At 38.9% G+C, this 22,161-nt stretch overlaps 1 protein-coding gene across 3 annotated transcripts in view; it reads left to right on the plus strand.

The window, feature by feature from the left end:
• Positions 1-22,161, plus strand: part of CNTRL (centriolin) — a 92,607-nt gene that overhangs the window by 9,107 nt on the left and 61,339 nt on the right. For 2 of the 3 annotated variants that reach the window (XM_075560421.1, XM_075560422.1), the window contains exons 6-11: positions 813-999; positions 3,623-3,816; positions 9,612-9,731; positions 10,656-10,884; positions 13,904-14,013; positions 17,528-17,722. In XM_075560421.1, the coding sequence (XP_075416536.1) occupies positions 813-999; positions 3,623-3,816; positions 9,612-9,731; positions 10,656-10,884; positions 13,904-14,013; positions 17,528-17,722 (1,035 nt within the window). The remainder of the gene's footprint in view (positions 1-812; positions 1,000-3,622; positions 3,817-9,611; positions 9,732-10,655; positions 10,885-13,903; positions 14,014-17,527; positions 17,723-22,161) is intronic. The other variant, XM_075560424.1, reaches the window with a different exon arrangement.

The raw sequence follows: 22,161 nt of genomic DNA on the forward strand, positions 1-22,161 counted from the left end.
GTTGGCGGAATCCACCTGTGGAGGCTGTGTTCCCCTCTCCCGTGGTGGCATATGCTTTTTTCAGAACTCATCCTTCCAGATTTCATTAAGGATTATGGATTAGAACATTCTTAAGAAGAAGTTAGAATAAGGATTTGCTGTCTTCTGTTAGAGGCCAGATCCAGGTTCTGTTTAGCCTATGTCCTGTGAATGGGCCAAGATGTGAGAGCGATTTTTGTTAAGCTCATTATTAGCTTAAAAACTGTGGGTATCTCTGCATACCTTTATTCTTAAATCTTGTTTTACAGCCATCTATATTTTTCATTTATCCAGTCGTTACAATGAAAAGGCCATAGGTTTAGAATTATACAGACCTGAATTAAATTAATATGTCATTAATTTACATAATTCTGGGCTTTTACAAGTTTCTTAACTTCTTTAAGCCTCAGTTTTTTTATCTGCAAAATTAAGATAATACTTACACCATACGAATACATTACACAAATGAAATAATTATGAAAAATGCTTCTTAGTGCACTGACATTGTAGATTATTAAAAAACGATGTTTTCCCTCTCTGTCCCTTTCCCCACCCCCACTACTAAAGGGTTTCATGAGTCAGTTCGGGTTTCATGAGTCAGTTCCTTGCTATGTAAAGAGCCATTTCCTACCCTATATATTTGAGTATAAGCCGACCTGAATATCAGCCAAGGCACCTAATTTTACTTCAAAAACTACATTAAAAATGTGCTGAAAAAACTTGTCTTATACTTGAGTACAAGTAGGTTCTTTATGGTTTAAATTATATTTTACTAATGATATGTATCTCTTCAGCTCCAGAATGTAAGCAAGTTGAAACCACTTCAAGATTTGACTTCTCTGGTCCTAATTGAAAATCCAGTTGTGGCTCTTCCTCATTACCAGCAGTTTACCATTTTCCACCTCCGTTCACTGGAAAGTTTGGAAGGTCGGCCAGTAACCACTCAGGACAGACAGGAGGCTTTTGAGAGATTCAGTTTAGGTAAGGTGCATTTTTAAAAGAACCTAGTGTAAGTGGGGGAGGAGTTTGTTCTTTCAGAAGTTATCGAGAAAAACATTGTATTGTGAATCTATATGCTATTAAAGTTTGCATGGCAAATGATACCATAAATGAATTCATTCAGCAAATATTTATTGAGCAGTGCTATGAGCCACGCATTGTATTTGCCAGCAAGGATGTAACATTGAACACAAATATGGTGCTGGTCTTCACACAGTTATAATGTAGGGGGAGAAGACAGATGAAAAGCAAGTGCATCTAAATGAGATAGCAGAGGGGAGCCTCTTTTTAGGGCAAATGTAAAAGAATGCCCCTCTGAGGAATTGTTCATCAACCCAAGGCAAAGGAAAGGAAGAATTAGCTCTGTGTAGGGTGCCATCAGCGAGAAACAGCAGTGTGCGCTGTGAGGTTGGGAAGAGTTCAAGGGCCTGGATGAAGACCAGTGTGACTGGAGGGTGGCTCAAGAAAATGCTGGGAGCAAGCTAATGAGGGGTCTTGGCGGATGGACTTCTTTTTCCGTGTGGTGGGAAGCCATTGGTCATTTTTAAGCAGGGTGGAGCATAGTGAGTTTATGTATTGGGAAGTTCACTTTTGATGCAGAAGGCAGATAGACGATAGAGTAGGGCAAAAAGGGAGATGAAGAGAGCTGTTGGGAGCTATAGCAATCATCCAGGCTAGACATGTTGGTGGTTTGTACTTAGGGGTTAGACTTGGCTGTGGAGGAAATAGGGAATCTTTTAGATCCATCTTGGAGGGAAAGTAAGGAGCACGTCCTAATGAATTGGGTAAGTCTCACGCTTCAGGGAATGAGTGCCTAGATAATGATAGTCATTAATGGTAAATGAATCATTAAAAAAACTAAGAATCAGTACAGACTATTTCTTGTGCTGTGGAGGTTAAAGCTGTCCCATGTGTACAAACTGCTGTACTGCTTTAGCATCCTGGACACCAGCTTTCCCCCATTCTTGTGTCTCTGTGTTGGTACTTTGCTAGTACAGCTCACAGAGTTCACGAACTATACTTAGAGTTAAGTGGTTTATGAGGGAAGGAACGATACTGCTGGGGATCAGGATCAACTAAGAAATAAGAGGAACATCTCAGGATATAGTTCACTCATCAAGACTGTTTCTCTTCACCGGTGGCTGCTGGGCCTGGCTGGGGCTTGCTCAGACGTATGTTATAGCTCACAGCTTTGTGCGTCAGCAAGCCCCACCCTAGCCATCTTGCGCTAGTCTCTTGGACCTGGTGTCTAGTGCTGTCCTCACTCTTGCTGTTGCTTCCCACCATTCTTTGGTGTTTTCAGCATACATACTTATGGAGGATATTCATACAACATCCCCTTCTCCACATCTTCCTCTATAACTGCTGTCAGGGAGCTGGTGGTAGAGCACGCCCCTGATCAGTTTCACAGCTGCCTCACCATCATCACACCAGCAAGACTATGAACTAACCAATTCCCTGGATGCACTTTATTTGCAGTAGTAGACGTTTTGATGCCTGTATATGCCTTATTTGCATAGTTCTCCCCAATCATTTTATTGGAGTTATAAGACAATATATGGCTAGAAGGGGCATATTAAATCACTGTACTGCATGTAGAAATAGGAGAATTCAGAGTTTTGTTTTGGATATGAAATTTAAAATGTCTGTGAGGCAACTAAATAGAAATGCCAAGTTGTTGACGGTGATGAAGTATCCCTAAGTCACGGTAACTCCATGCTGCCAAGTTCTGCACCATCCCATGAGTAGCTGTGGATCGGACTCTTGAGATGCATAGGGTATTTGTTAACTGATTATTGGAAGTAGATTACCAAGCCTTTTTAAAAATTTTTGGTCTGATCTGTTTCATTCTGCAAGTTCTGCAAAAACCTGCTCTGTCTTGTAGCATCATGTAAACCTGCACTGACAAATAGGCGGTGGTTGCATGTAGGGGGATGGTGACTGGGATCAAGCCTACTCTGCTGCAGGGAAGGTGAGAATTCACTCACTGACCCACCACTGCTGAAGCTCAGACAAGAGATCTGAATTGGAGATAGAAGTTTGAGTCATCACTGGAGATTGATAAACTCAGTCAGATGGGAGTTGGGAAGAAGAGGAGGAGCCTCGGTAAGGGAGACTGCAAAAGAGTGACCTCCAAGTAGGAGAAAACCAGGAAGTAGTGAGCTGCACCAGCTTGGAGGAAGCGGTTTCAGAAGAGGAACTGATGAACGTGTTGCTGAGATAGGAGTGCGATAAGCACAGAGCAGTGTGCTTTAGGCGGCAACCTCTGGTGATGAGCTCGGATCAGCTTTAGAGGTGGTGGGAATAAAGGCTAGAGCATACTGGCTTCAAGAATGAATGGAAGACATTGGGTGGCCAGGTGGAACTTCCTTCCACTTCCTACTACCCTTTCAATGTAAATCAGTTTCTAAATCCAGACAGTCTCTTTTTCCTAAACTAGTGGCTAATTTTTTAAGTAGAATTACGTTTACACTATTCTTAGATTTGTTATCTAGACTATTCTTCGAATTGTTTTTACACTACCCTTATACTTGTTTCATTTAAGAAATATTGTAACCCTTTAATTAGGAAAGATAATGGCATATAAACAATTTTTTATTGGCAGAAGAGGTAGAAAGACTAGAAAGAGACTTGGAAAAGAAGGTGGTAGAAACAGAAGAGCTGAAGAGCAAACATACAAGGTTCCTCGAGGAAATGAAAAATCAAGATATGCTGAACAAATCATTAAAAGAGGAGGCCATGTTACAGAAACAGAGCTATGAGGAGCTGGAGAGTGACCTGAACACAAAGAATGAATTGGTGAGTCCATATTTTTCATTGCCTTGGCAATAATCTTTTAAGATCAAGAATTCTTTGTTCGTAGGTTGAAAATATCATGTCCTGACCATTGAATGGGGAAGATGAGGTTTACTAGAATAGATACAAAAGTACAAGTTGTAGACTCTGTACCGTCTGGTATGGCTACCCCAAATGGCTAGTTTGGGCTGCATTTTTCAAAGTGTGGTGTTCAAAACAAAGGAGAAGGACAAAGCTTCACACTATGACGAGTCGTAAGACTTCGTGTAACTAGATGTTTCTGAATTTAAGCAACAGTATGCTTGGTGAGACTGAATAACCATTGGCAAAACCTTTTAGAAGGCAACTTGATAAAAATTATCCAAATCTTACATAGATCTATTTAGTGTCTCAAAGATTCCCTTTCTAATAATATATTCTATAGTGATGCTAGCAAGAATGTATAAAAGATCACACAAATGGAATAAAAAGATAATGGAAATTTTCCATGAACATTTTGAAATTCCCTTATATACATATGAGGGGGTACCCCAAAACCCCAGAATCCCCCAAAAGAAAGCTATGTATTTAATTAAAAAATTTTTTTATAAAACAACCTTATCACCTTCACAGTACTCTACATTACACTTAATACATTTGACAAATTTGTGACTCCATTTTTGGAAACATTTGTCAAACTCATCTGTTTGGATGGTTGACAACACCTCCCTCATGTTTTCTTCACCTCTTCTACATCATCAAATCACTGTCCTTTCACGTTCCTCTGTATTTGAGGAAACAAGAAGTCGCGTGGAGGGAGGTCAGTAAGTAAAGTTTTTTTTTAGTAAGTAAAGTTTTGGGAACATGAGAAGCATGCTGTTTTTAGCCAAAAACTGGTGCTATGAGATGGCTGCGTGAGCAGATGCATTGTCGTGGTGGCAAAACCAGTCCCCTGTCAGCCAAAAATCAGGCCTTTTTGGTTGCACACTAAGTTTCTGCAGCATTTTTCCTGAGTAGGAAACAAAATTTTACAGCCATCCACTGTTGTCTTACGTTGGCCATCACAAGAAACGTTTGAGCGAAACTGTTTTTATGAAAAAATACACCGTGACCAGAGAGAACTTTCTGAGGCTAGTGGGAAAAAGGCATATTATGAAAATGCATTTTCAGAATGGAAAAATGCATTTTCTGTTTTGGGTACCCCCTCATATTTCTAGGAGGATATTCACTACAACATTGTTTCTAGGAGCAAAAGAAAAAAAGAAAAGAACTAATCTTTAACTGGGAAACTTAGAGGACATCCTTGTGGTAGGGTAGTTGAGCTGGTTGTCTAGACGTCGAAGGATCTATCATACATATTGTTTTGTGAGCGATGGGCGTGGGGAAGTCAGCTGCAAAACAGCATGTTAGGATGAGCCAATATGAGAAACTGCATAAGCGCGTATGGAGAAAAATGGAGAATATGTACCAAACTCTTTTAACTGTAGTTAATTATGAGAAGTGCAATTACAGAGCACATTCAAATAGTCCATTGTGCATGTCTGTAATGTGTACATTTTATGTAATTTGGCTTTTAGGTTAAAACAGGAAATAAAGATATTAAAACGTAGACTGTGTTCTTGAGACCATGTCATGTGAGACATCACCAAAAGAGTTGAGGGTGCCCAGGCTGAAGAAGAGGAGACCCAATGAGCTTTGCCAACTGTCTTCAGGTTTTCAAAGAGCTCTTTCATAGAAGAGACACTAGAATAATTAAGATATAGTCAATCTAATTATAGGAAGACTGATTTTCATTTAGGAATGACGAAGAAAATTCTGATTGCTGTCCTGAGATCAAATGTGATGATCTTACAGTGTTTTGCTGTCACTTTTCAATGCAGACCTGGTGGCGTGGTGACTACAGTTGAGCAATTTAAAACCACCAGCGGCTTGGCGGGAGATAGGTGGGACTTTCTACTACCATTAACAGTTACAGCCTCAGAAAAAACAAAAAACAGTTACAGCCTCGGAAACTCCCAGGAGCGGTCCTACCTTTTCCTATGGGGTTGCTATGGGTTGGCATCGACTCGATAGCAGTGAGGTCTTTTTTGTTTATTATTATTATTATTAGAAAAAGACAGAGGCTGCCCTTGTGCTTGAGTTTTGAGGGGGAAGATCAAAATCATTTGGCCAGAGATTCTCACTTATCCAGAGAAGCAGATTTTATTAAAATGTTCAGCTACTTTCTCTGAAGGAAAAATGAATTACTGGTATCTCCCACTCTAGCTTTCTTATTTTAAGCTAATTATAGAGAATAATTTCTTTTGGAACTAATAGAGTCTCATATTTAGTTATCATCTTTTGTGTTTCCCTTTCAAAATTATCAGTTTTGCTTAATTACTTGCCTTGTTGACGAAGAGAATTCCACTTTATCACTCGTTTTATTAACAAGAATTCCATCTGTGAATTCTTTATGTGCGAGCCAACAGTCGAGAAGGGGAGTTGTAACTTGAAATATCATTACTTAACTACCTCCTTCTTGAGCTCTTGTTTGCCTGAGAAAAAGGTAATTTATACAAAGGGGAATAGTGGAAAAATAGTACAGTTTCCCAACTCTATTATTAAATATTAATTGCATCTTGGGTATTCCTTCATGTGTAGTGGTTACACATTGGACCGTTAACTTCAAGGTTAGCAGTTTGAATCCATCAGCCACTCAGAAGAAAATGGAGGCTTTCAACTCCATAAAGAGTCGCAGTCTTGGAAACGCACAGGAGCAGTTCTACCCTGCCCTGTAGGGTCGCCACGAGTTGGGATTGACTCATCAGCAGTGAGTGAGTTACTTACTTGAGGGACAGTTTTCTAGCTGTATTCCGAAGGCCCATATTAATACAGTTAATAATCCAGTGAATATCATGGTTTTAGATTCTATGAAGGGGCTTTAAAAAGCTTGTAGAAAAATTGCATGATCCTATGAACATTTTGAAGGGACCCTTCTTATATACTTCTGTGCAGTCCATTAATAAAATAGTGGATTGGTGAGAAAATAAACCATTGTAGACTAACATAACAATCAATTTTAATAATGAGTTCATGCCCACATAAATTTGTGTTTAAGATACAAAAATAATTATTATAGTGTTATTAAATGTTTACAAACATTTAATAAGCTTTACAGAGTTAGCAGGTCTTTTGGGGATATAGGATCATCTTTTAATACTAAGATTAAATAACTGTGTACTTTCCATATGCTGATTCCCTGGCTTAACCCATTTTCAACCCATTAAAACTTGGGCAAAATGTCATATCTTGTGCCTTTGGGTTAGTCCAAAATTATAGTTGTCTACTTCTCTCATCATCTTCTTTAATTTATAATGTTGCTGTGTTTCTGCTATGAGTAAATGTCTTGTAAATTGTCAGGTTTTGGATTTTCCCCCCTAACTACTTTTATAGATGTCAGTTTGTACTGTTTATATTGTTGTGCTGATTTTATCGTTAACCATTTAAGCATTCTTTTGTATGAAAAATTAGCATGTTTGCTATAACCAATGCAAGTGACGGGTAAGTATATGCAGTTCTCTTGCAAGTCATCTAACGCCTATGTTTCATTTCCTCCTTTTTAAAATGCGTATGATTTACCAATCCTGCCTGCCTGCCTTAGACTTGTGGCGGCTTAATGAGATAATGAATGTGAACATGATTAGAAACAAATTATTAAATAGCGGGAGGTGGTAAATCTATAACTCCTAGTTTTTAAATTCTGATTACCTATGTTTAATGTAATTAATGCACATATTAATAACTAGATCTTCATAAGGTAGGTTGTCAGTAAAATGCAATGTTGCAGCATGTGTTACCACAGGTCAGCTCTTTCAGAGTTCACCAGGTAATGGTCTCTATTTGATTCTTTCTCCTTTTTAGTCTTGGTTTCTTCCAGACTCTTTTCTGCTGATACTTTATTCTTCTTTAAAGGTAGTTGCCTCAGTTCAGAGCTGAACTGCACATTGTATTTGTCTTGGTTTGCATGAAAACATATATTAATATGCTTGTGTACATTTTAAGTTTTGAAGCTGGAATGCCTTCTGGGGAAACGTCTTGTGTTTATATTTTTGATTTTGGGTGGTGTTTTTTTTAATGGTTGTGTACTTTGAGAGTGAATTTAAATGTGGGGGAAAGAATTTATAACATTTCCCCAGCTGATAAATACATTAACTGCAGTTGACGCGTGATGACCCAGGGTGATACTGAACTAGCCTGTTTTCCATGTGCTTTGACTTCTGACTGGTCACGCATTTCTGCAGCTGGCAACTATTGAGCACTTATTATATGTGTCACCAAGTGTTGTGAAGGACACGGATGTGCTTTGGGAAGCACAGGGGGTTTCATATTGTTTGCCTCCATTATCCATGCTTCCAGTCACATATGCCATCCATTTGGTCTGAATGCCAGAGCACTTTAAGGAGAGAAGCCCCAGGATTAGTTGATGCTATTAGATTGTGAGTTGCTTTTTTTGAGACTCAAAGATGGGTGGACACTCACTGGGAGCAGGTAATGTGCTGGACAGTAGGTAATGTGCTACAGCTGGACCGTGAGGCAGCATGGTAAATAGAGGGTTGGATTTGAAATCGAGAGCCTTGGAATGGAGTGCTGCCATGTTTTACCACCAGCTATCTGCTGGGCAGGTAATTTAACCCTCTGTGCAGCTTTCACTATCCTGCAGTGCAGTCGTGCCGATGTCAGCAACTAGCGCATGGGAGATGCGTGGCCCAGTGTCTGCTTCACAGTGACTGCTCAGTCAGCATTGCCTGTTAGCCAGGCTGGCATTATCCATTTTGACAGATAATCAGGAGGAGACTGTCAGCTCAAGTATGCATGACCTTAATTTTTTGGATGTTGTAAAATGTACATGCTTGTTTATATTTTGTTCTCAGCTTGTGTTTTTATATTTGTGTGTGTGTGTGTTTATATTAATGAATTTTTTTTCTGCATGATCTTTGTCTGGTATCTACTATCAGACATGGACATAAACACGAAACAAGGTGTAAATCACTTAGTGGACCTTTGAAATGGACTCAGAGGACTGATACAGTAGTTAATGCAAAGTAGTTAATATGTAAGATGTTTAACCTGTTTCCCTAATCGCATATATAACTTTTGACAAATTATGTCACCAATCTGGAAATCAACTTATTTATAAGTTCAGAGGATTAGATTGTATTTTTTGTGTGTCTTCCAAGCTCTAAAAAACATTTAAGAATAGTAAGTTGTGATTACAGTAGAATTAACTTTATAGCATATTTTGACCTAACTGAGCTTATTCACACCCTGTGCCACCTATAAAGAATCTTTTGAACATCAAAATTTGTGACGCCAGTAAATGCAACAATCAAACCAGTTTCTTTTTTTCTTGTCCCTGCATAATTCCTTTCTAGTTGATTTCAAAATTGAAATCTCTTGATTTTCAGCAGTTTTTAAAATCACAGAGTACATTAAATAAATTAGAGTTAATTACTGGGAAATCACGACACAGGTATTTAAAAGACCCGTTTACTTAGAAATAGTTAATACAGAGTTATTTTCATGTTTGGATAAAGCAACTTAATGATTTAAAAATCCTGGAATACCGTAGTATACACACTTCAAAGGTCTCCTATGTGATCTCTTATTAAAGTATACTTTTTGTTTCATTTCTTATAATAATTTTAAATGAAAAATGTTTTGAATGTTGTATTATTTGCTGTGGCATTTTAAAATATGTGTCTTAGCAATGACTAGAACTTGCCACATGGTTGGACCTCTCCACTAACTCCCTGACATTATGTGTTGTATTGGGTCAATAGCTCAAACAGAAGACCATGGAACTATCACGAGCATGTCAGAAGCAGTATGAGCTGGAGCAGGAATTGGCCTTTTATAAAATTGATGCTAAATTTGAGCCACTAAATTATTATCCATCAGAGGTGAGTTGTAATGTTTTAGCAGTCTGAAATTCAAAGACAGCATGGGTGCATGGGTTGGAGCATTTGAGGGATTTTTATCAGTACCTACTCCTTTTCTGTATTATAAGGCTTCAGCGCAATAAACTATGTTCGGTCGAATCCATGCATGCTTTAGACTCTGTGAGTTAGAGCACCGAGTTAGATCACAGACGTATATAATCATAACCCAAAGCAGCTGTCGAAGCTTCAGCTACTAAGCTCAAGAGTGGTGATAGAGCAGCTCCCTTAAATTCAAACTTCCAGAAAAAGCAAACTTCCCACTTTAGTGGCCATAGAATCGTCCTCCTGCTGCACTGTTGCCTCAGTAATCACTGGGCTTAATATTACAACCAGCATTCCGACAGACTCCAGGAGAGCCACTCCAAGGGACCTGCACAGGAGCCACTTCTGAGAACCCTGCTCACTGTTACCAGAAATCACTGAATCTAAACATTCAGTGCTTAACATGCAGCAGGCGGAGATTTTTCTTATTTCAGCCAAGAAAACAAAATGAACACCAGATTTCTGATTTTAGAGATTAGGCAGTGCTCAAAAGCATCGTTGTGGACAGTTCTTTAATCAGTCAGGCCAACGCTTTTCACTCTTTTGGAGGAGAGGGATGCTTTCTAAGACCATTTCTTGTTCTAATTCTTTGCCAGATGTATGAGGCATCTTCAAAAAGTTCATGGAAAATGGAATTGAAAGATAATGAGATCTGTCCGCGAACTTTTGGAAACCCTGTCTTATTAACAGTAAAGGATTATGTATTTTTGAATTTCTAGACATATAGGATAGGATTTATTGTCAATTCAGGCAATTCTGTAATCTGTTTTCCACCAATGAATTAGAGCATTGATTGCTTTGAAGTCAATTATTATACCATAAATCTGTTTCTTTTGCTTTCAGTATGTTGAAGTTGATAAAGCTCCAGATGAAAGCCCGTACATTGGTAAATCCAGATACAAGAGAAATATGTTCACCACAGAGAGTTACCTTGTTGATAACGCTCAAAAAGTACACATCAGGAAGGTGGAGCCAGCTGAAGGGGAACCCTTTCAAAATAAGCATGTTAGCTCGAAAGCCCGACAGCCACTGGACGTACAACTGGAAGACAAAGGGAAAAGAATAATTGCAGGTTAAAAAAAGTTATTCTGGATTTTTTAAATATAAAAAGATTGCATATGTAGGTAAATTTTGTTTCACAATTCTTTTTTTCCCCTCTTCTTTATTGATAGATTGATGCTGGGATCCCCCACGTCACAATTTTTTTAATCAGCAGAACATGTTTGTAATATAGATTGTGTTGTACGTGAGAAGTCTGAAAGGATCTTAAAAATAATTCCATTTAGAGTTGATTTTAGGCAGTACATTTGCTAACGATCCTGTCTCGGGGCTGTAAGAATACTTAACTCCTGCCCTGCCAACTGGCCCTCCTCTTCACTGTGGCTGTACATAGAAAGAATTAGTAATAATTGAAGCAAGTAAAATACTTTACCGGTTGTTATGCATATAGAGAGACTCCGGATAAGCAGGACCAGATACTGAAAGGTGACATCCTGAAAGGTGACATCCTGCTCTTCCTGACCCACCCCACTTCATCGTCTTGCCCTTTGTCCTCCCAAACTGCCCTCATCAGTTAGGGGCTTTACTGCCTTCTAGCAGTGTCAAATGGAGGAGGAAGTTAAGCCAAGAGCACTGTAGACACTGTATCATTGACTAACTTCGAATCCAGTTATCCATTCTTCTGTCTGGATATGGAAGAGGGAGATTGCAAACTCGAGTCTGTACATCCCACTAGTAATCATAGATTACTCACCCATCAGATTAACAATTCACCTTCCCTTAGTTAGTAGCTAAATCAGTAAAGGTTGATGTGGAGAGAGAGCAGGCTGAGTTCCCCTTGACTACACATATTTTTATGCACGGCCCTGGAGGGGACAAGCAAATCAGGTGTGTGTACAGACTAGCTTCCAGGGGCTTTGTTTTGTAGGGGAGAAAAAGAGAGAGAGGGAGAGATTCGAGACAACTGCTGTCTCGAGTTAGGATAAAATATTCAGCAATGATTTTCATGATATTGAACCCAATCATAAAGAATTTGCCTCCTGGATGATGGAGTGTGAAAAAAAAAAAGAAAAGAATTTGTCTCAAACACAGGTTTTTGGTTTTTTATAATACCTTAAATCTAATTATAACTTAGTGATGCTTGAGTCCATTTTTACCAATAAAGTGCTGGCTCTTTTAAAACAGTTCTCTAGTGTCGAGTATAGGCCTTTTAAAAAAATCATTTTATTAGGGGCTCATACAGCACTTACCACAATCAATAATACATCAATTGTGTAAAGCACATCTGTACATTCATTGCCCTCATAATTTTCAAAACATTTGCTCTCCACCTAAACCCCTGGCATCAGTTCCTCATTTTCACCCTCCCTCCCTGCTCCTCCCTCCCTCATGAACCCTTGATAGTTTATAAATTATTATTTTGTCATATCTTGCCCTGTCCGACGTCTCCCTTCACCCACTTTTCTGTTGTCCATCCCCCAGGGAGGTCATCACATGTAGATCCTTGTAATCGGTTCCCCCTTTCCAACCCACCCTCCCTCCACTCTCCCAGTATTGCCACTCTCAGCACTAGTCCTGAAGGGATCATCTGCCCTGGATTCCCTGCGTTTCCAGTTCCTATCTGTACCAGTGTACATCCTCTGGTCTAGCCAGATTTGTAAGGTAGAATTGGGATCATTGGGGGAGGAGGAAGCGTTTAGGAACTAGAGGAAAGTTGTATGTTTCATCATTGCTACATTGCACCCTGACTGGCTCGGCTCCTCCCCTAAACCCTTCTATAAGGTGATGTCCAGTGGCCTACAAATGGGCTTTGGGTCTCCAGTTCGCACTACCCCCCTCATTTAGGCCTCCTACACCCTCTTCACCACCAATTTGGATCACTTGTTCTTCCCTTGTCCCTGGGTTTTTTAACACCACTGTCTTTTCTCCCCACCTCCCCGGAACTGTCAGTCCCATTGTTTTCTCTTCTAGATTGTTCATCCAGCCTATCTTATTTAGACAGATCTGCGGAGATAATAACATCCACAAAAACAAGACAGAGCAAAACCAAGCAACAATATACAACAACAACAAACCAATGACCGAAAAAAATAAAACACAACAAGAAAGAAAAGCTTGTAGTTAGTTCAAGGACTATTTGTTGACCTTTAGGAGTGTTTTCCAATCCAGTCTGTTGGGGCACCATGCCCTCACCCCACAGTCCACCTTCAGCATTCCCTGGGGACCTCCCTGCTCCATTCCCTTGCTGTTCTGTTGCACCCCCTTAGTGTTTTTCCTCGATGTGGCGGGATCAGATTGGGCACAATTCCCACACTGTGTCTCCGGTGTTGCCCCTGTAGGGCTATGGGTCAGTGAGGGGCATCATGTCTCGTAGTGGGGCCGGCCATGTGGTCCTCTCTGTGGACTGACTGCTCTAATCGGGAACATCGTTCTGAAGGCTTGGTGGGCCAGGCTGTAGTCTACTCTTTCCTCCTCCCCCTTCATCTTTTCCCGTGTGCTCCTATCAGATATGACCCTCTCTCAGAGCTGCAAATTCAGTGCCATCCTTTGATATAAATTTTTCTGGGGAGAGGGGCAGGTGTGCACCTAGTAGTTGGGATTGGGACTGGCCCTCAGACCTCTCCACTGGTTCCCTACTCTATGCCGGCATGTTGCGTTCACATCTTGGAGCACTGGGTTGAAGTCTGGCCCCTCTTTCCCTGTGGAGATATAAACAATACCCTCCCTTTGGGTGAGTTAGTGCCCTGTGTCCCGCTACCCATTTCTTTTATTATTATTATTTTTTTTTCTTTCCCCACCTCCTTTTCATTTGGCCACTATATGTGTCCCTGTATTTGGTCTGGTCCCTGCCAGAGTATAGGCTTTTTTTATGTTAAGAATTTTGCAAATTAAAAGCTCAATTGCAGTACTATAATATATCATGAAAATTTGTTCCGGAGATGAAAAAATGATAAAAGAAGTTATTCTTTTATTGTGATCTATAACAAGGGGATTGAGTTGGCAGGTGATTGCAAAGAAAAAACTGGTAGAAATTTCGGAATTAAAATTTTTTTTATTGTGTGTCTATTTGAGCTTGTCTTTTTAAATTATAGCACAAACACGACTATCAGAACTTCATGATGAAATAGAAAAGGCAGAACAACAAATTTTAAAAGCTACTGATGAATATAAACAACTGGAAGAAGCTATACAACTGAAAAAGGTATGTAAAAATAAAATAACAATGCTAAGAGAAAACACAATAATGTTTGTTCCCTTCATTTTTCATAGAAAACAATTTTTCATCAAGGTTGCATAATTAAGTGTGGAATAATTTTGAAGTCAAATGGGGTTACTATTATTTGTCCCTTACATTTTTTTTCCATCAATGATGTCATCCTTTGAGCATTTTATTTGAAAATTATGTAAAAGCATGTACTTAGCCTACTGTATTAAGAAAGCTTCCATTTTACTCATGGAAATGGCTTCCTGATTTATTTCTTCTAATTTAAGTGCCTCTACCCATTTAAGGTTTTAGGACCTAGATTAAAACAGCCTTCCTGTACCATTAGTATTATAAAAAAAACAAGCAGCAGAAAAGTAAATGATATAAAATATGGCATACACAGAGATGGAGGTGACGTTCAGAAATGACCTAAGTACATCAAAGAAGCTTTTCATAAACATGGTATAATTGCATAGGAGGAAAACAGAAGTGTTTTCATTTTTTAGTTGTTAATTCTGTCAGCTTTTAGTTTAAACTTTAAAATTATATTTCATACATACATATTTTGTTTCTTTTAAAATGTTTTGCGTTGTGGCGGAGAGTGTGCATAGGGACCCATCCACCAGGTCACCCCTTTCAGCCACGTTGGTTATGTTCTTGGAGGTGGAGCGCCATTCTCATGCTCCTTTCCGAGTTCTTCCCAGAGAAGAGACCTGGCGATCTGCTCCCATGAAGATTTCAGCCTAGGAAACCCTGTAGGGCAGTTGTACCATGGCCCTAATGGAATAAACTCAAAGCTGAACAGCGGTCAGTGTACCAATCTTAGATTTAAAAATAAATAAATAAACGTAGTTGGTTTTTTTTTTAAAGATACACCGTATCATTATTTCAAAATTATACAGTAAATATATATTGGTCCAAGTTTATTATATTGGAAGCTTATCATATGCCAGTCACTGACAGCTTGGCCCTGAGCAGTAAACAAAACCAACACATATTCTCCTTTTTATGGACAGACTGAAAGGGGAAATAGACAATCAAAAAGTAAAAGATAAATAGTTCAACAAGATGGCGACATAATAAAACGGATGTAATTTAGATTGTGGGCACCGTTTGGGCAAATAACATTGAGACGAGACTCAAAGAATGGGAGAGCGCCACAGAGGCAGTGTTTCAGTCCAGGAGACGCTTTGTAGGAGGGCCTCTGTCTACGGCCATACCACCCTGAACGCGCCCGATCTCGTCTGATCTCGGAAGCTAAGCAGGGTCGCGCCTGGTTAGTACTTGGATGAGAGGAGGGCCTCTGACTAAAGATTCCTTTGCGGTGTGAGTGCAAGCGGAGGCTCAAGGCAGTGGGCCCAGACGATGCCAGGTGTCCTAGGCCGCTGTAAGTACCCGTAATTTGGATTCCATTCCAAATGCTCTGGGAAACCTTTGAAGGTTTGTGGGTGGTAGAATGCCCAGATAGTGTTTGTTTGTTTATTTAATTTTGAATTTTGGGGGGGAATGAAAGAAATAGAAAGGAAGGAATGTATGTATCTGTTATGAGGCTGTAGTTTCCTATAGGCAAGAGATGATAATGGCTTGGGTCAGGAAGATGATGGTAAACATGGAGAGAATGCAGTCAGATTCTAGGCAAAATTTGACAGAAGAACTCCAGGACATACAAAGTGAGAGGTGCAGTGGAAGAAGTTATCAAGAATGATTATATAAGAATACTTTGAATTATCACTGGCTAAAGCTTTATATAGGTAGTTGTGAAGTTAGTACTATATATATAATATGGACAGAAGTGGAAGCTTACAAAATGTTCTTAGAAAAAATAGTTTAAGTGAGTAAACATAAGCCTACATTTTTGGAAATTTGTTTGAAGTGTTGGCAAAGGTAAGCTTCATCTAGCTTTTAATCATTGTTTTAAATTGGTAAAGATCTCAATTTAATGAGAGTTTGTTATTATAATTTATGATTCTCTAATGTATGGTGATTTTACCTGTCAATACAGAATTTTAAAAGTGTTTCTGGTTATAAAGGTATTGTGATTATAAGAAGAACTTGGAACCTATTGCCACGGAGTCAATTCTGACACATAGTAACCTTATACAGGGTTTCTGAGACTATAAATACTTATAAGTGTAGGTAGCCTCATTGTTCTACTAGGGAGCAGCTAGTGGATTTGAACCACCCACCTTGTGGTTAGCAACCCAACACCACCAGGGGTCCCTGACTATATATAGTCCATGAAAAATACAAAGACAACAAAGTGCCAAAGTCAAGCTAGCCGTAAATGCCAAGAAAGGATAGAAGAGTTTAGAGAAAAGAAGTACAGAAGAACATAAAAATGGGTCAAGAAATACCAACAAGCCCATCATTTGCAATTGATCATTATCAGTATATTATTTCATTTCTTTCTAATCTATTTTTGGCATCCTTGTATTCTTACAATTTTTAATAGATTTTAAAAGTATGTTTCTATGTTAAAAGTGTTAGAAATAGAAGATAGCATATGAAAGTTATTGCTTCTATACTAGTACCGAGAATTGATTGACTACCTTAATATTTATGCTAGCTAGGAGCTAGGAGACTATACGGTAGTGGTCCACAGCTGCACTGTCTAGGTTCAAGTCTTAGCTCTCAAAAAATAAAAATGACAAAAACAAAAACCTCATTACCATCGAGTTGATTCTGACTCATAGTGACACTGTAGAACAGAGTAGAACTGCCCCTGTGGGTTTCTGAGGCTGCAACTCTTAAGGAGCAGAAAGCTTCATCTTTCTGCTGTTGTTTTTGAACTGCTGACCTTGCTGTTAGCTGTGCAAAGGATACATGACATTAGTCAAGTTAATTAACTTTTCTATAAGCAAATTTCCTTATTTATAAAAGTAGGATAAATATGCTTTCTACTGTGTGTGTTTTGCAGATTAAATTACTTAGAATGTATAAAGAGCTTAGAATAGTACCAGACATACAAAACAAAACAAAATCATTACCCATTGAGTCAAAGCTGACTCATACAGAGATCTATAGGACAGAGTAGAACTGGGAACCTTAAGCCTCACCTTTTCCCTGCAGAGTGGATAGTAGGTTCAAACTGCTCACATCATGACTAGCAGCCCAGCGTGTAACCCATTAGACTACCAGGGCTCCTAGTAAGTGCTCTGTGTATGTGGGATTGCCATGTATCAGAGTCAACTTAATGACTACTGGTCTATCATTAATATTATTGTTATTACTATTAACCATTTCCAAATTGCTTACACTAAAATCACAACTTCACTTGTACCTGTTATTGCATTATTTACTTTCATAAACTTTAGAAAATAAGATGTTCTACATCTTATTAGCATAAAAGTTCAAGATATAAATGGAGTACACTTATATTTCTCAACATTTTATATTATTAAAGAACCAATAGGGCATAGAATCCTCTTTAAATTGTAGAATTTGTTTTCCTAAATGTGAAAGTCAGCATGGCTATTTTTTGTTAACTGTGTGTTTGGGGTGGGGAGATTAGATTTCAGAAGCAGAGAAAGACCTTCTTTACAAACAATTGAGTGGTAGGATACAACTTTTAAATGAATTACGCCAGGAAGCTATGAATCTAGAAAAGCAGATGGAAAAGCAAAGACAAGAAATTGCCGACAAGCAGAAGGAGCTCAAGAACCTGCAAATTACCTTAGAAAACCTTGATCCCAAAGACCCAAGGCCTGTAAGTAAATGAAGGAATGTCGGCTTGTTCTGTGGGCATGAGAAGCTCATTCTGTGTAGGCATTACCTATCTTATTAATTTCAGTCTCTGTGTCCTTTCTGAAAGTTTCTTAATTTGAAGTACAAATTTGAGTGATACATGTGTGTATATACTTCGAGGTGTGTGTACTTACGATTGCATGTGTGTATGTACATATAGGTGTGTGTACATATGGTTGCATGTCTGAAGCAACCTAGGGCTTAGATGGAGTGTTTTTGAAATAATGATGCATACATGGTATACTTTTTTGTTTTATGAATCATTTTATTGGGGGCTCATACAACTCTTATCACAATCCATATGGTGTACTTTAAGTGGCTCAAGTTCATTGTTTTTCAGAGCAAGAGTAATCTACTCTAAAATAATCTCCAAACGTCTGACATTTCTTCTCTTCTTCTTTTCTCTTTGCATAAAAAGTAGTGAAATAGGAGAGCAGAAGGAAGCTTAGAATCCTCATTCTAACCTTTATTTAATCATTCATGCAGTCATTATGCAAATATTCCACTCAAGCAAGTTGCTTATTCAGATTGTTTTGTTTATCTTCTCCTAAAAAGAAGAATTTCTCAAGAGTATATCTGATTGAAATGTGGCCAGATGTGGTCAGCTGGCTAAATGATGAGCTTAAGCTCCTGCTACTTTCTGGCTTTGTCTTGGAGAATCTTCCATATTTCTAAAATAGAAGTAGAACTATCTTTCTGGTGCACTTAGAATAATGAAGTTTTATATTCTTTAAGGAGATCTGGATTAGGACGCACACCCACTGCCATCGAGTTATCCCTTCTCACAGCGACTATTATAAGACAGTCGAACTGCCCCAGTGGGTTTCTGAAACTAAATCTTTATAAGAGCAGCTGATAGTTTTGAACTGCTGACCTTGCAGTCAGCAGTGTAACTCGTCACCAGGATCCCTTTGGATTAAGAGAAATCATAATCTTTAAGGACCACTCCGCTGCTATTGAGGCATTTAATAACTCTCTATAGGTTTTCCAAGGCCATACATCTTTAAGGAGCAAGTGGTGTGTGTGAACTGCTGACAAATTGTGCTTAGCAGTCCCATACTTACCTGGCAGCACCACCTGGGCTTCTGTAGAAGGACCAAAAAAAATGAAACTCAAATTCATTGCCATTGAGTTGATTCTGACTCATAGCGACTGGGCACTATAATTGCCTTAAGTGCATTACAAATTATATAATTACTATTTTAAATGTCTTTGTAAGGTATCATGTTACTTTTTGTGGGCCAGTAATTTTGACAAAGGATAAACCTTACCTTCACAGATATGAGGTCTTGCCCAACAAAAGCCTAAGACATATTAAAATTTATTTTTAATGGCAAATTCATTTGATATTTTATCTCCATATTCCATAAATTGAATAATTTTATCTAAAATTGTCTTATTTGGGGGAATTTTTGTCACATGAAAAATCCGAGATTTTAAGTCATTTATAATATGGTCTATATACTTTATTTGCATGTATTTGTTGAGAAGTCTGGCATCACTTACTAGTCCCTGAGGGTAAGGAACTGTCTCTTTCTGGTATCTCTAGCCTGGGGGGCGGGTGTGTGTGTGTCAGGGGGCAACTGGGGGAGGGCAGCTTCTGTTCAAGAATGCTTGCTGCATGGAAGGTAGGAGGGAGCCTGCCTAGAGATCCAGCCCAAAGCTCCTTTGGTGCTCCTGCTAACTCTATGACCTCTGGGTCTGATTAGAACCTGAATGGCAAGTAGTCCTGTTGGCTTCAATAAATGACTGCGATATGGCAGACAACCACAGAAACATGAAAAACACACAAGCAACCACAACCCCATTACAGTGCATGGATTCTGACTTGACGTGGGTGACCGTATAAAACAATACAACTGCTCCGTAGGGTTTGGTTTCCAAGGCTGCTGCTGAGGCCACATGCTTTCCCCTTGGATTCAACCCACCACCTGTAGGTTAGCAGCAGAGTGCTTAACCTACTGTGCTACCTGAGCACCCTTTGGCTCAGTGCATTCCAGGGTGTGTAATCTCCACTGTGTTTATGTAATGCATATAAAGGATCTAAATGAGAAGTAGGAGTGGCCTACAAGTTTTGAAGGTCACCAAAATTAATTTGTGCTTGTGGAAGTGAAATATAAACTTACTTGGTTTTATTAAAAGTACAAAAGGTGAGTTATTCAAGTGGCATCATTAGTCTGAGCACCAAAGGAGGCCATTAAAAATGCATTCATTCAGACTAAACATATTTTCTAATGTGCCCAAATTATCTTATTAGCTAGTGACAGACACTCCATTTTAGGCTTAGAAAATGTGAATAATTTTGCCAAAAGAAAAGAATAGGATATTATACATGTGTCTGTGTATATGTAGTGAGACTTAGTTAACTTTTATTATCTGAAGTATTTTAATAGCAAGTCAAATTTTAAGATAAAACATGAAAAGATTAAAAACCAGCATGACTGAGTAATATACTAAGGAGAAAAAGATACATTAAGTGCTCAGAATGTATTGCATTGTGGGGTATTTTTTACATATGCTGGTGAAGACTATTTTATCACTATGTGAGGTTGGTGACACACCCCCCTTCCTCCCTGGGCTAAAATGTCATTTAGAGAGATTAAATGATTTGCCCAAAGCCACTCTCTTAGGAAGAGGTGGTGCTCAGGTTTATGGGACAGCAATGACTCTCTCCTCAGAGGGATTAGCGGTCTAAAGAGATTAATTATTTTTAAAATTAGCTCATAGCCTAACCTAGTCAGTTTCCAGCAAACATAATCCAACCTAGTTTTCAAAAGGAAAAGGTTCCGCTTAAAAATAAAATTTTGTTTAGCTACACGAATTTTTATAAGCACAGCTTTCAGAAGAGCACACACACAAAGGATGATTTGTGTTGCTCTTCACGCCCAGGAAAGGCCCTATAGAAAAGCACAAGTAACTGTTCTCTCAGGGAATTAGCCAGTAGCGGGCTCTGCTGCGGAGCTGGTATGTGATTGGGCTTCGGGAGCTTCCTGTGTTGTGATTTAAAGGGGAGGGCGGGCTGGCTTGTAAAGACTGCCTGTGATTGGGCCGGCGTGGCTGCAGCACCCCGTCGGCCAGCAACGTGGTTTGAAGCGCTGGGAAGTTACTGAGCCTCTGAAATGCTCACCGAAATGTGCCTGTCAGAAAGGGGAGTGCACTTGAGTTTGAAGACAGCGTTAGAAAGCATTCCGCCCACAGTTTCTCTGGTCCCAACGACCCAGTTGTAACAGGATAAATTCTAAATTAAGGTAGGGACATTTTCTCGCTCGCTCTACAGAGGACTTCAGAGGAGGAGGAGTCAGAGATGTAAGTTCCTGTTTTTGTAACAACTCTTTTGTGAGCTGCGCGATAGTAAAGATTGCAGAATCTTTGCCTCCTGTGTGTTTAATGCAAAACATTGACAGTGAACCAATTCATTTTTGTCCCATATATCAGGAGGTTTCAATGGGAATTTTAATAGTGAATGTTAAAGATGTATTAATATTGATGTGAGTGCAATGGTTGTTTTCTAGAATCATAAAAATCTTAAGTTCACTTTAAGAATTTAATCTGTTGGGGCAGGGAATGTATGGATGTGCTTTATACAATTGATGTATGTATATGTATGGATGGTGATAAGAGTTGTATGGGTCCCTAATAAAATGTGAAAAAAGAAAAGAGAAAAAAATGATTAGGGCAGGGACTGTACAGATGTGCTTTATACAATTGATGTATGTATATGTATGAACTGTGATAAGAATTGTATGAGCCCCTAATAAATTGTTAAAATTTTAAAAAAAATTAAAAAAAAAAGATAAGAAAAAAAAAAGAAAATGATTAGGGCAAAGAATGCACAAATGTGTTTTATACAATTGATGTATGTATATGTATGGATTGTGGTAAGAGTTGTATGAGCCCCTAATAAAATGTTTTTTAATAAAATGCAAAAAAAAAAAGAATTTAATCTGAAAAACAAAACAAAACGAATTTGACCTGTTATTTGTAGTTACTTTTCCAGAAAGATTTCACGTGGCTATTTTGGGGCTATGGGGAGAACAGCTTTGAAAATCCCTATCCAGATTGCCATTCAGTTCGTTTGGGACATCTAAAACTGGGGAGTGCTCTTTTGTAATCAAATGAGCCTTGTATTTGAGAACCTTGGCGCAGGTTGTTCCGAATGTGAAACAGCCTCTCTCCTGATGACTTTTCTTGATGTACTGGTTTAGCCCTTTAATCCTGTGGGGCAAACTATAGCCGTGAGGTTGTGAGCAGGTAAAGGTTCTCTGGGGGATTCTTTTGTCTCCATATGAACAGTTGCCCAAGGAAACACAGGCAAGCCATTTGATGGATCCGAAATTGAATTTTCTCAATGTGTGTTCAGGGTTAGACTAGATGGTTTCTGGTTCCCCCTCCCCCACTCCT

This window comes from Tenrec ecaudatus, chromosome 10 (assembly GCF_050624435.1).
Source record: "Tenrec ecaudatus isolate mTenEca1 chromosome 10, mTenEca1.hap1, whole genome shotgun sequence".
Classification (NCBI taxonomy): Eukaryota; Metazoa; Chordata; class Mammalia; order Afrosoricida; family Tenrecidae; genus Tenrec; species Tenrec ecaudatus.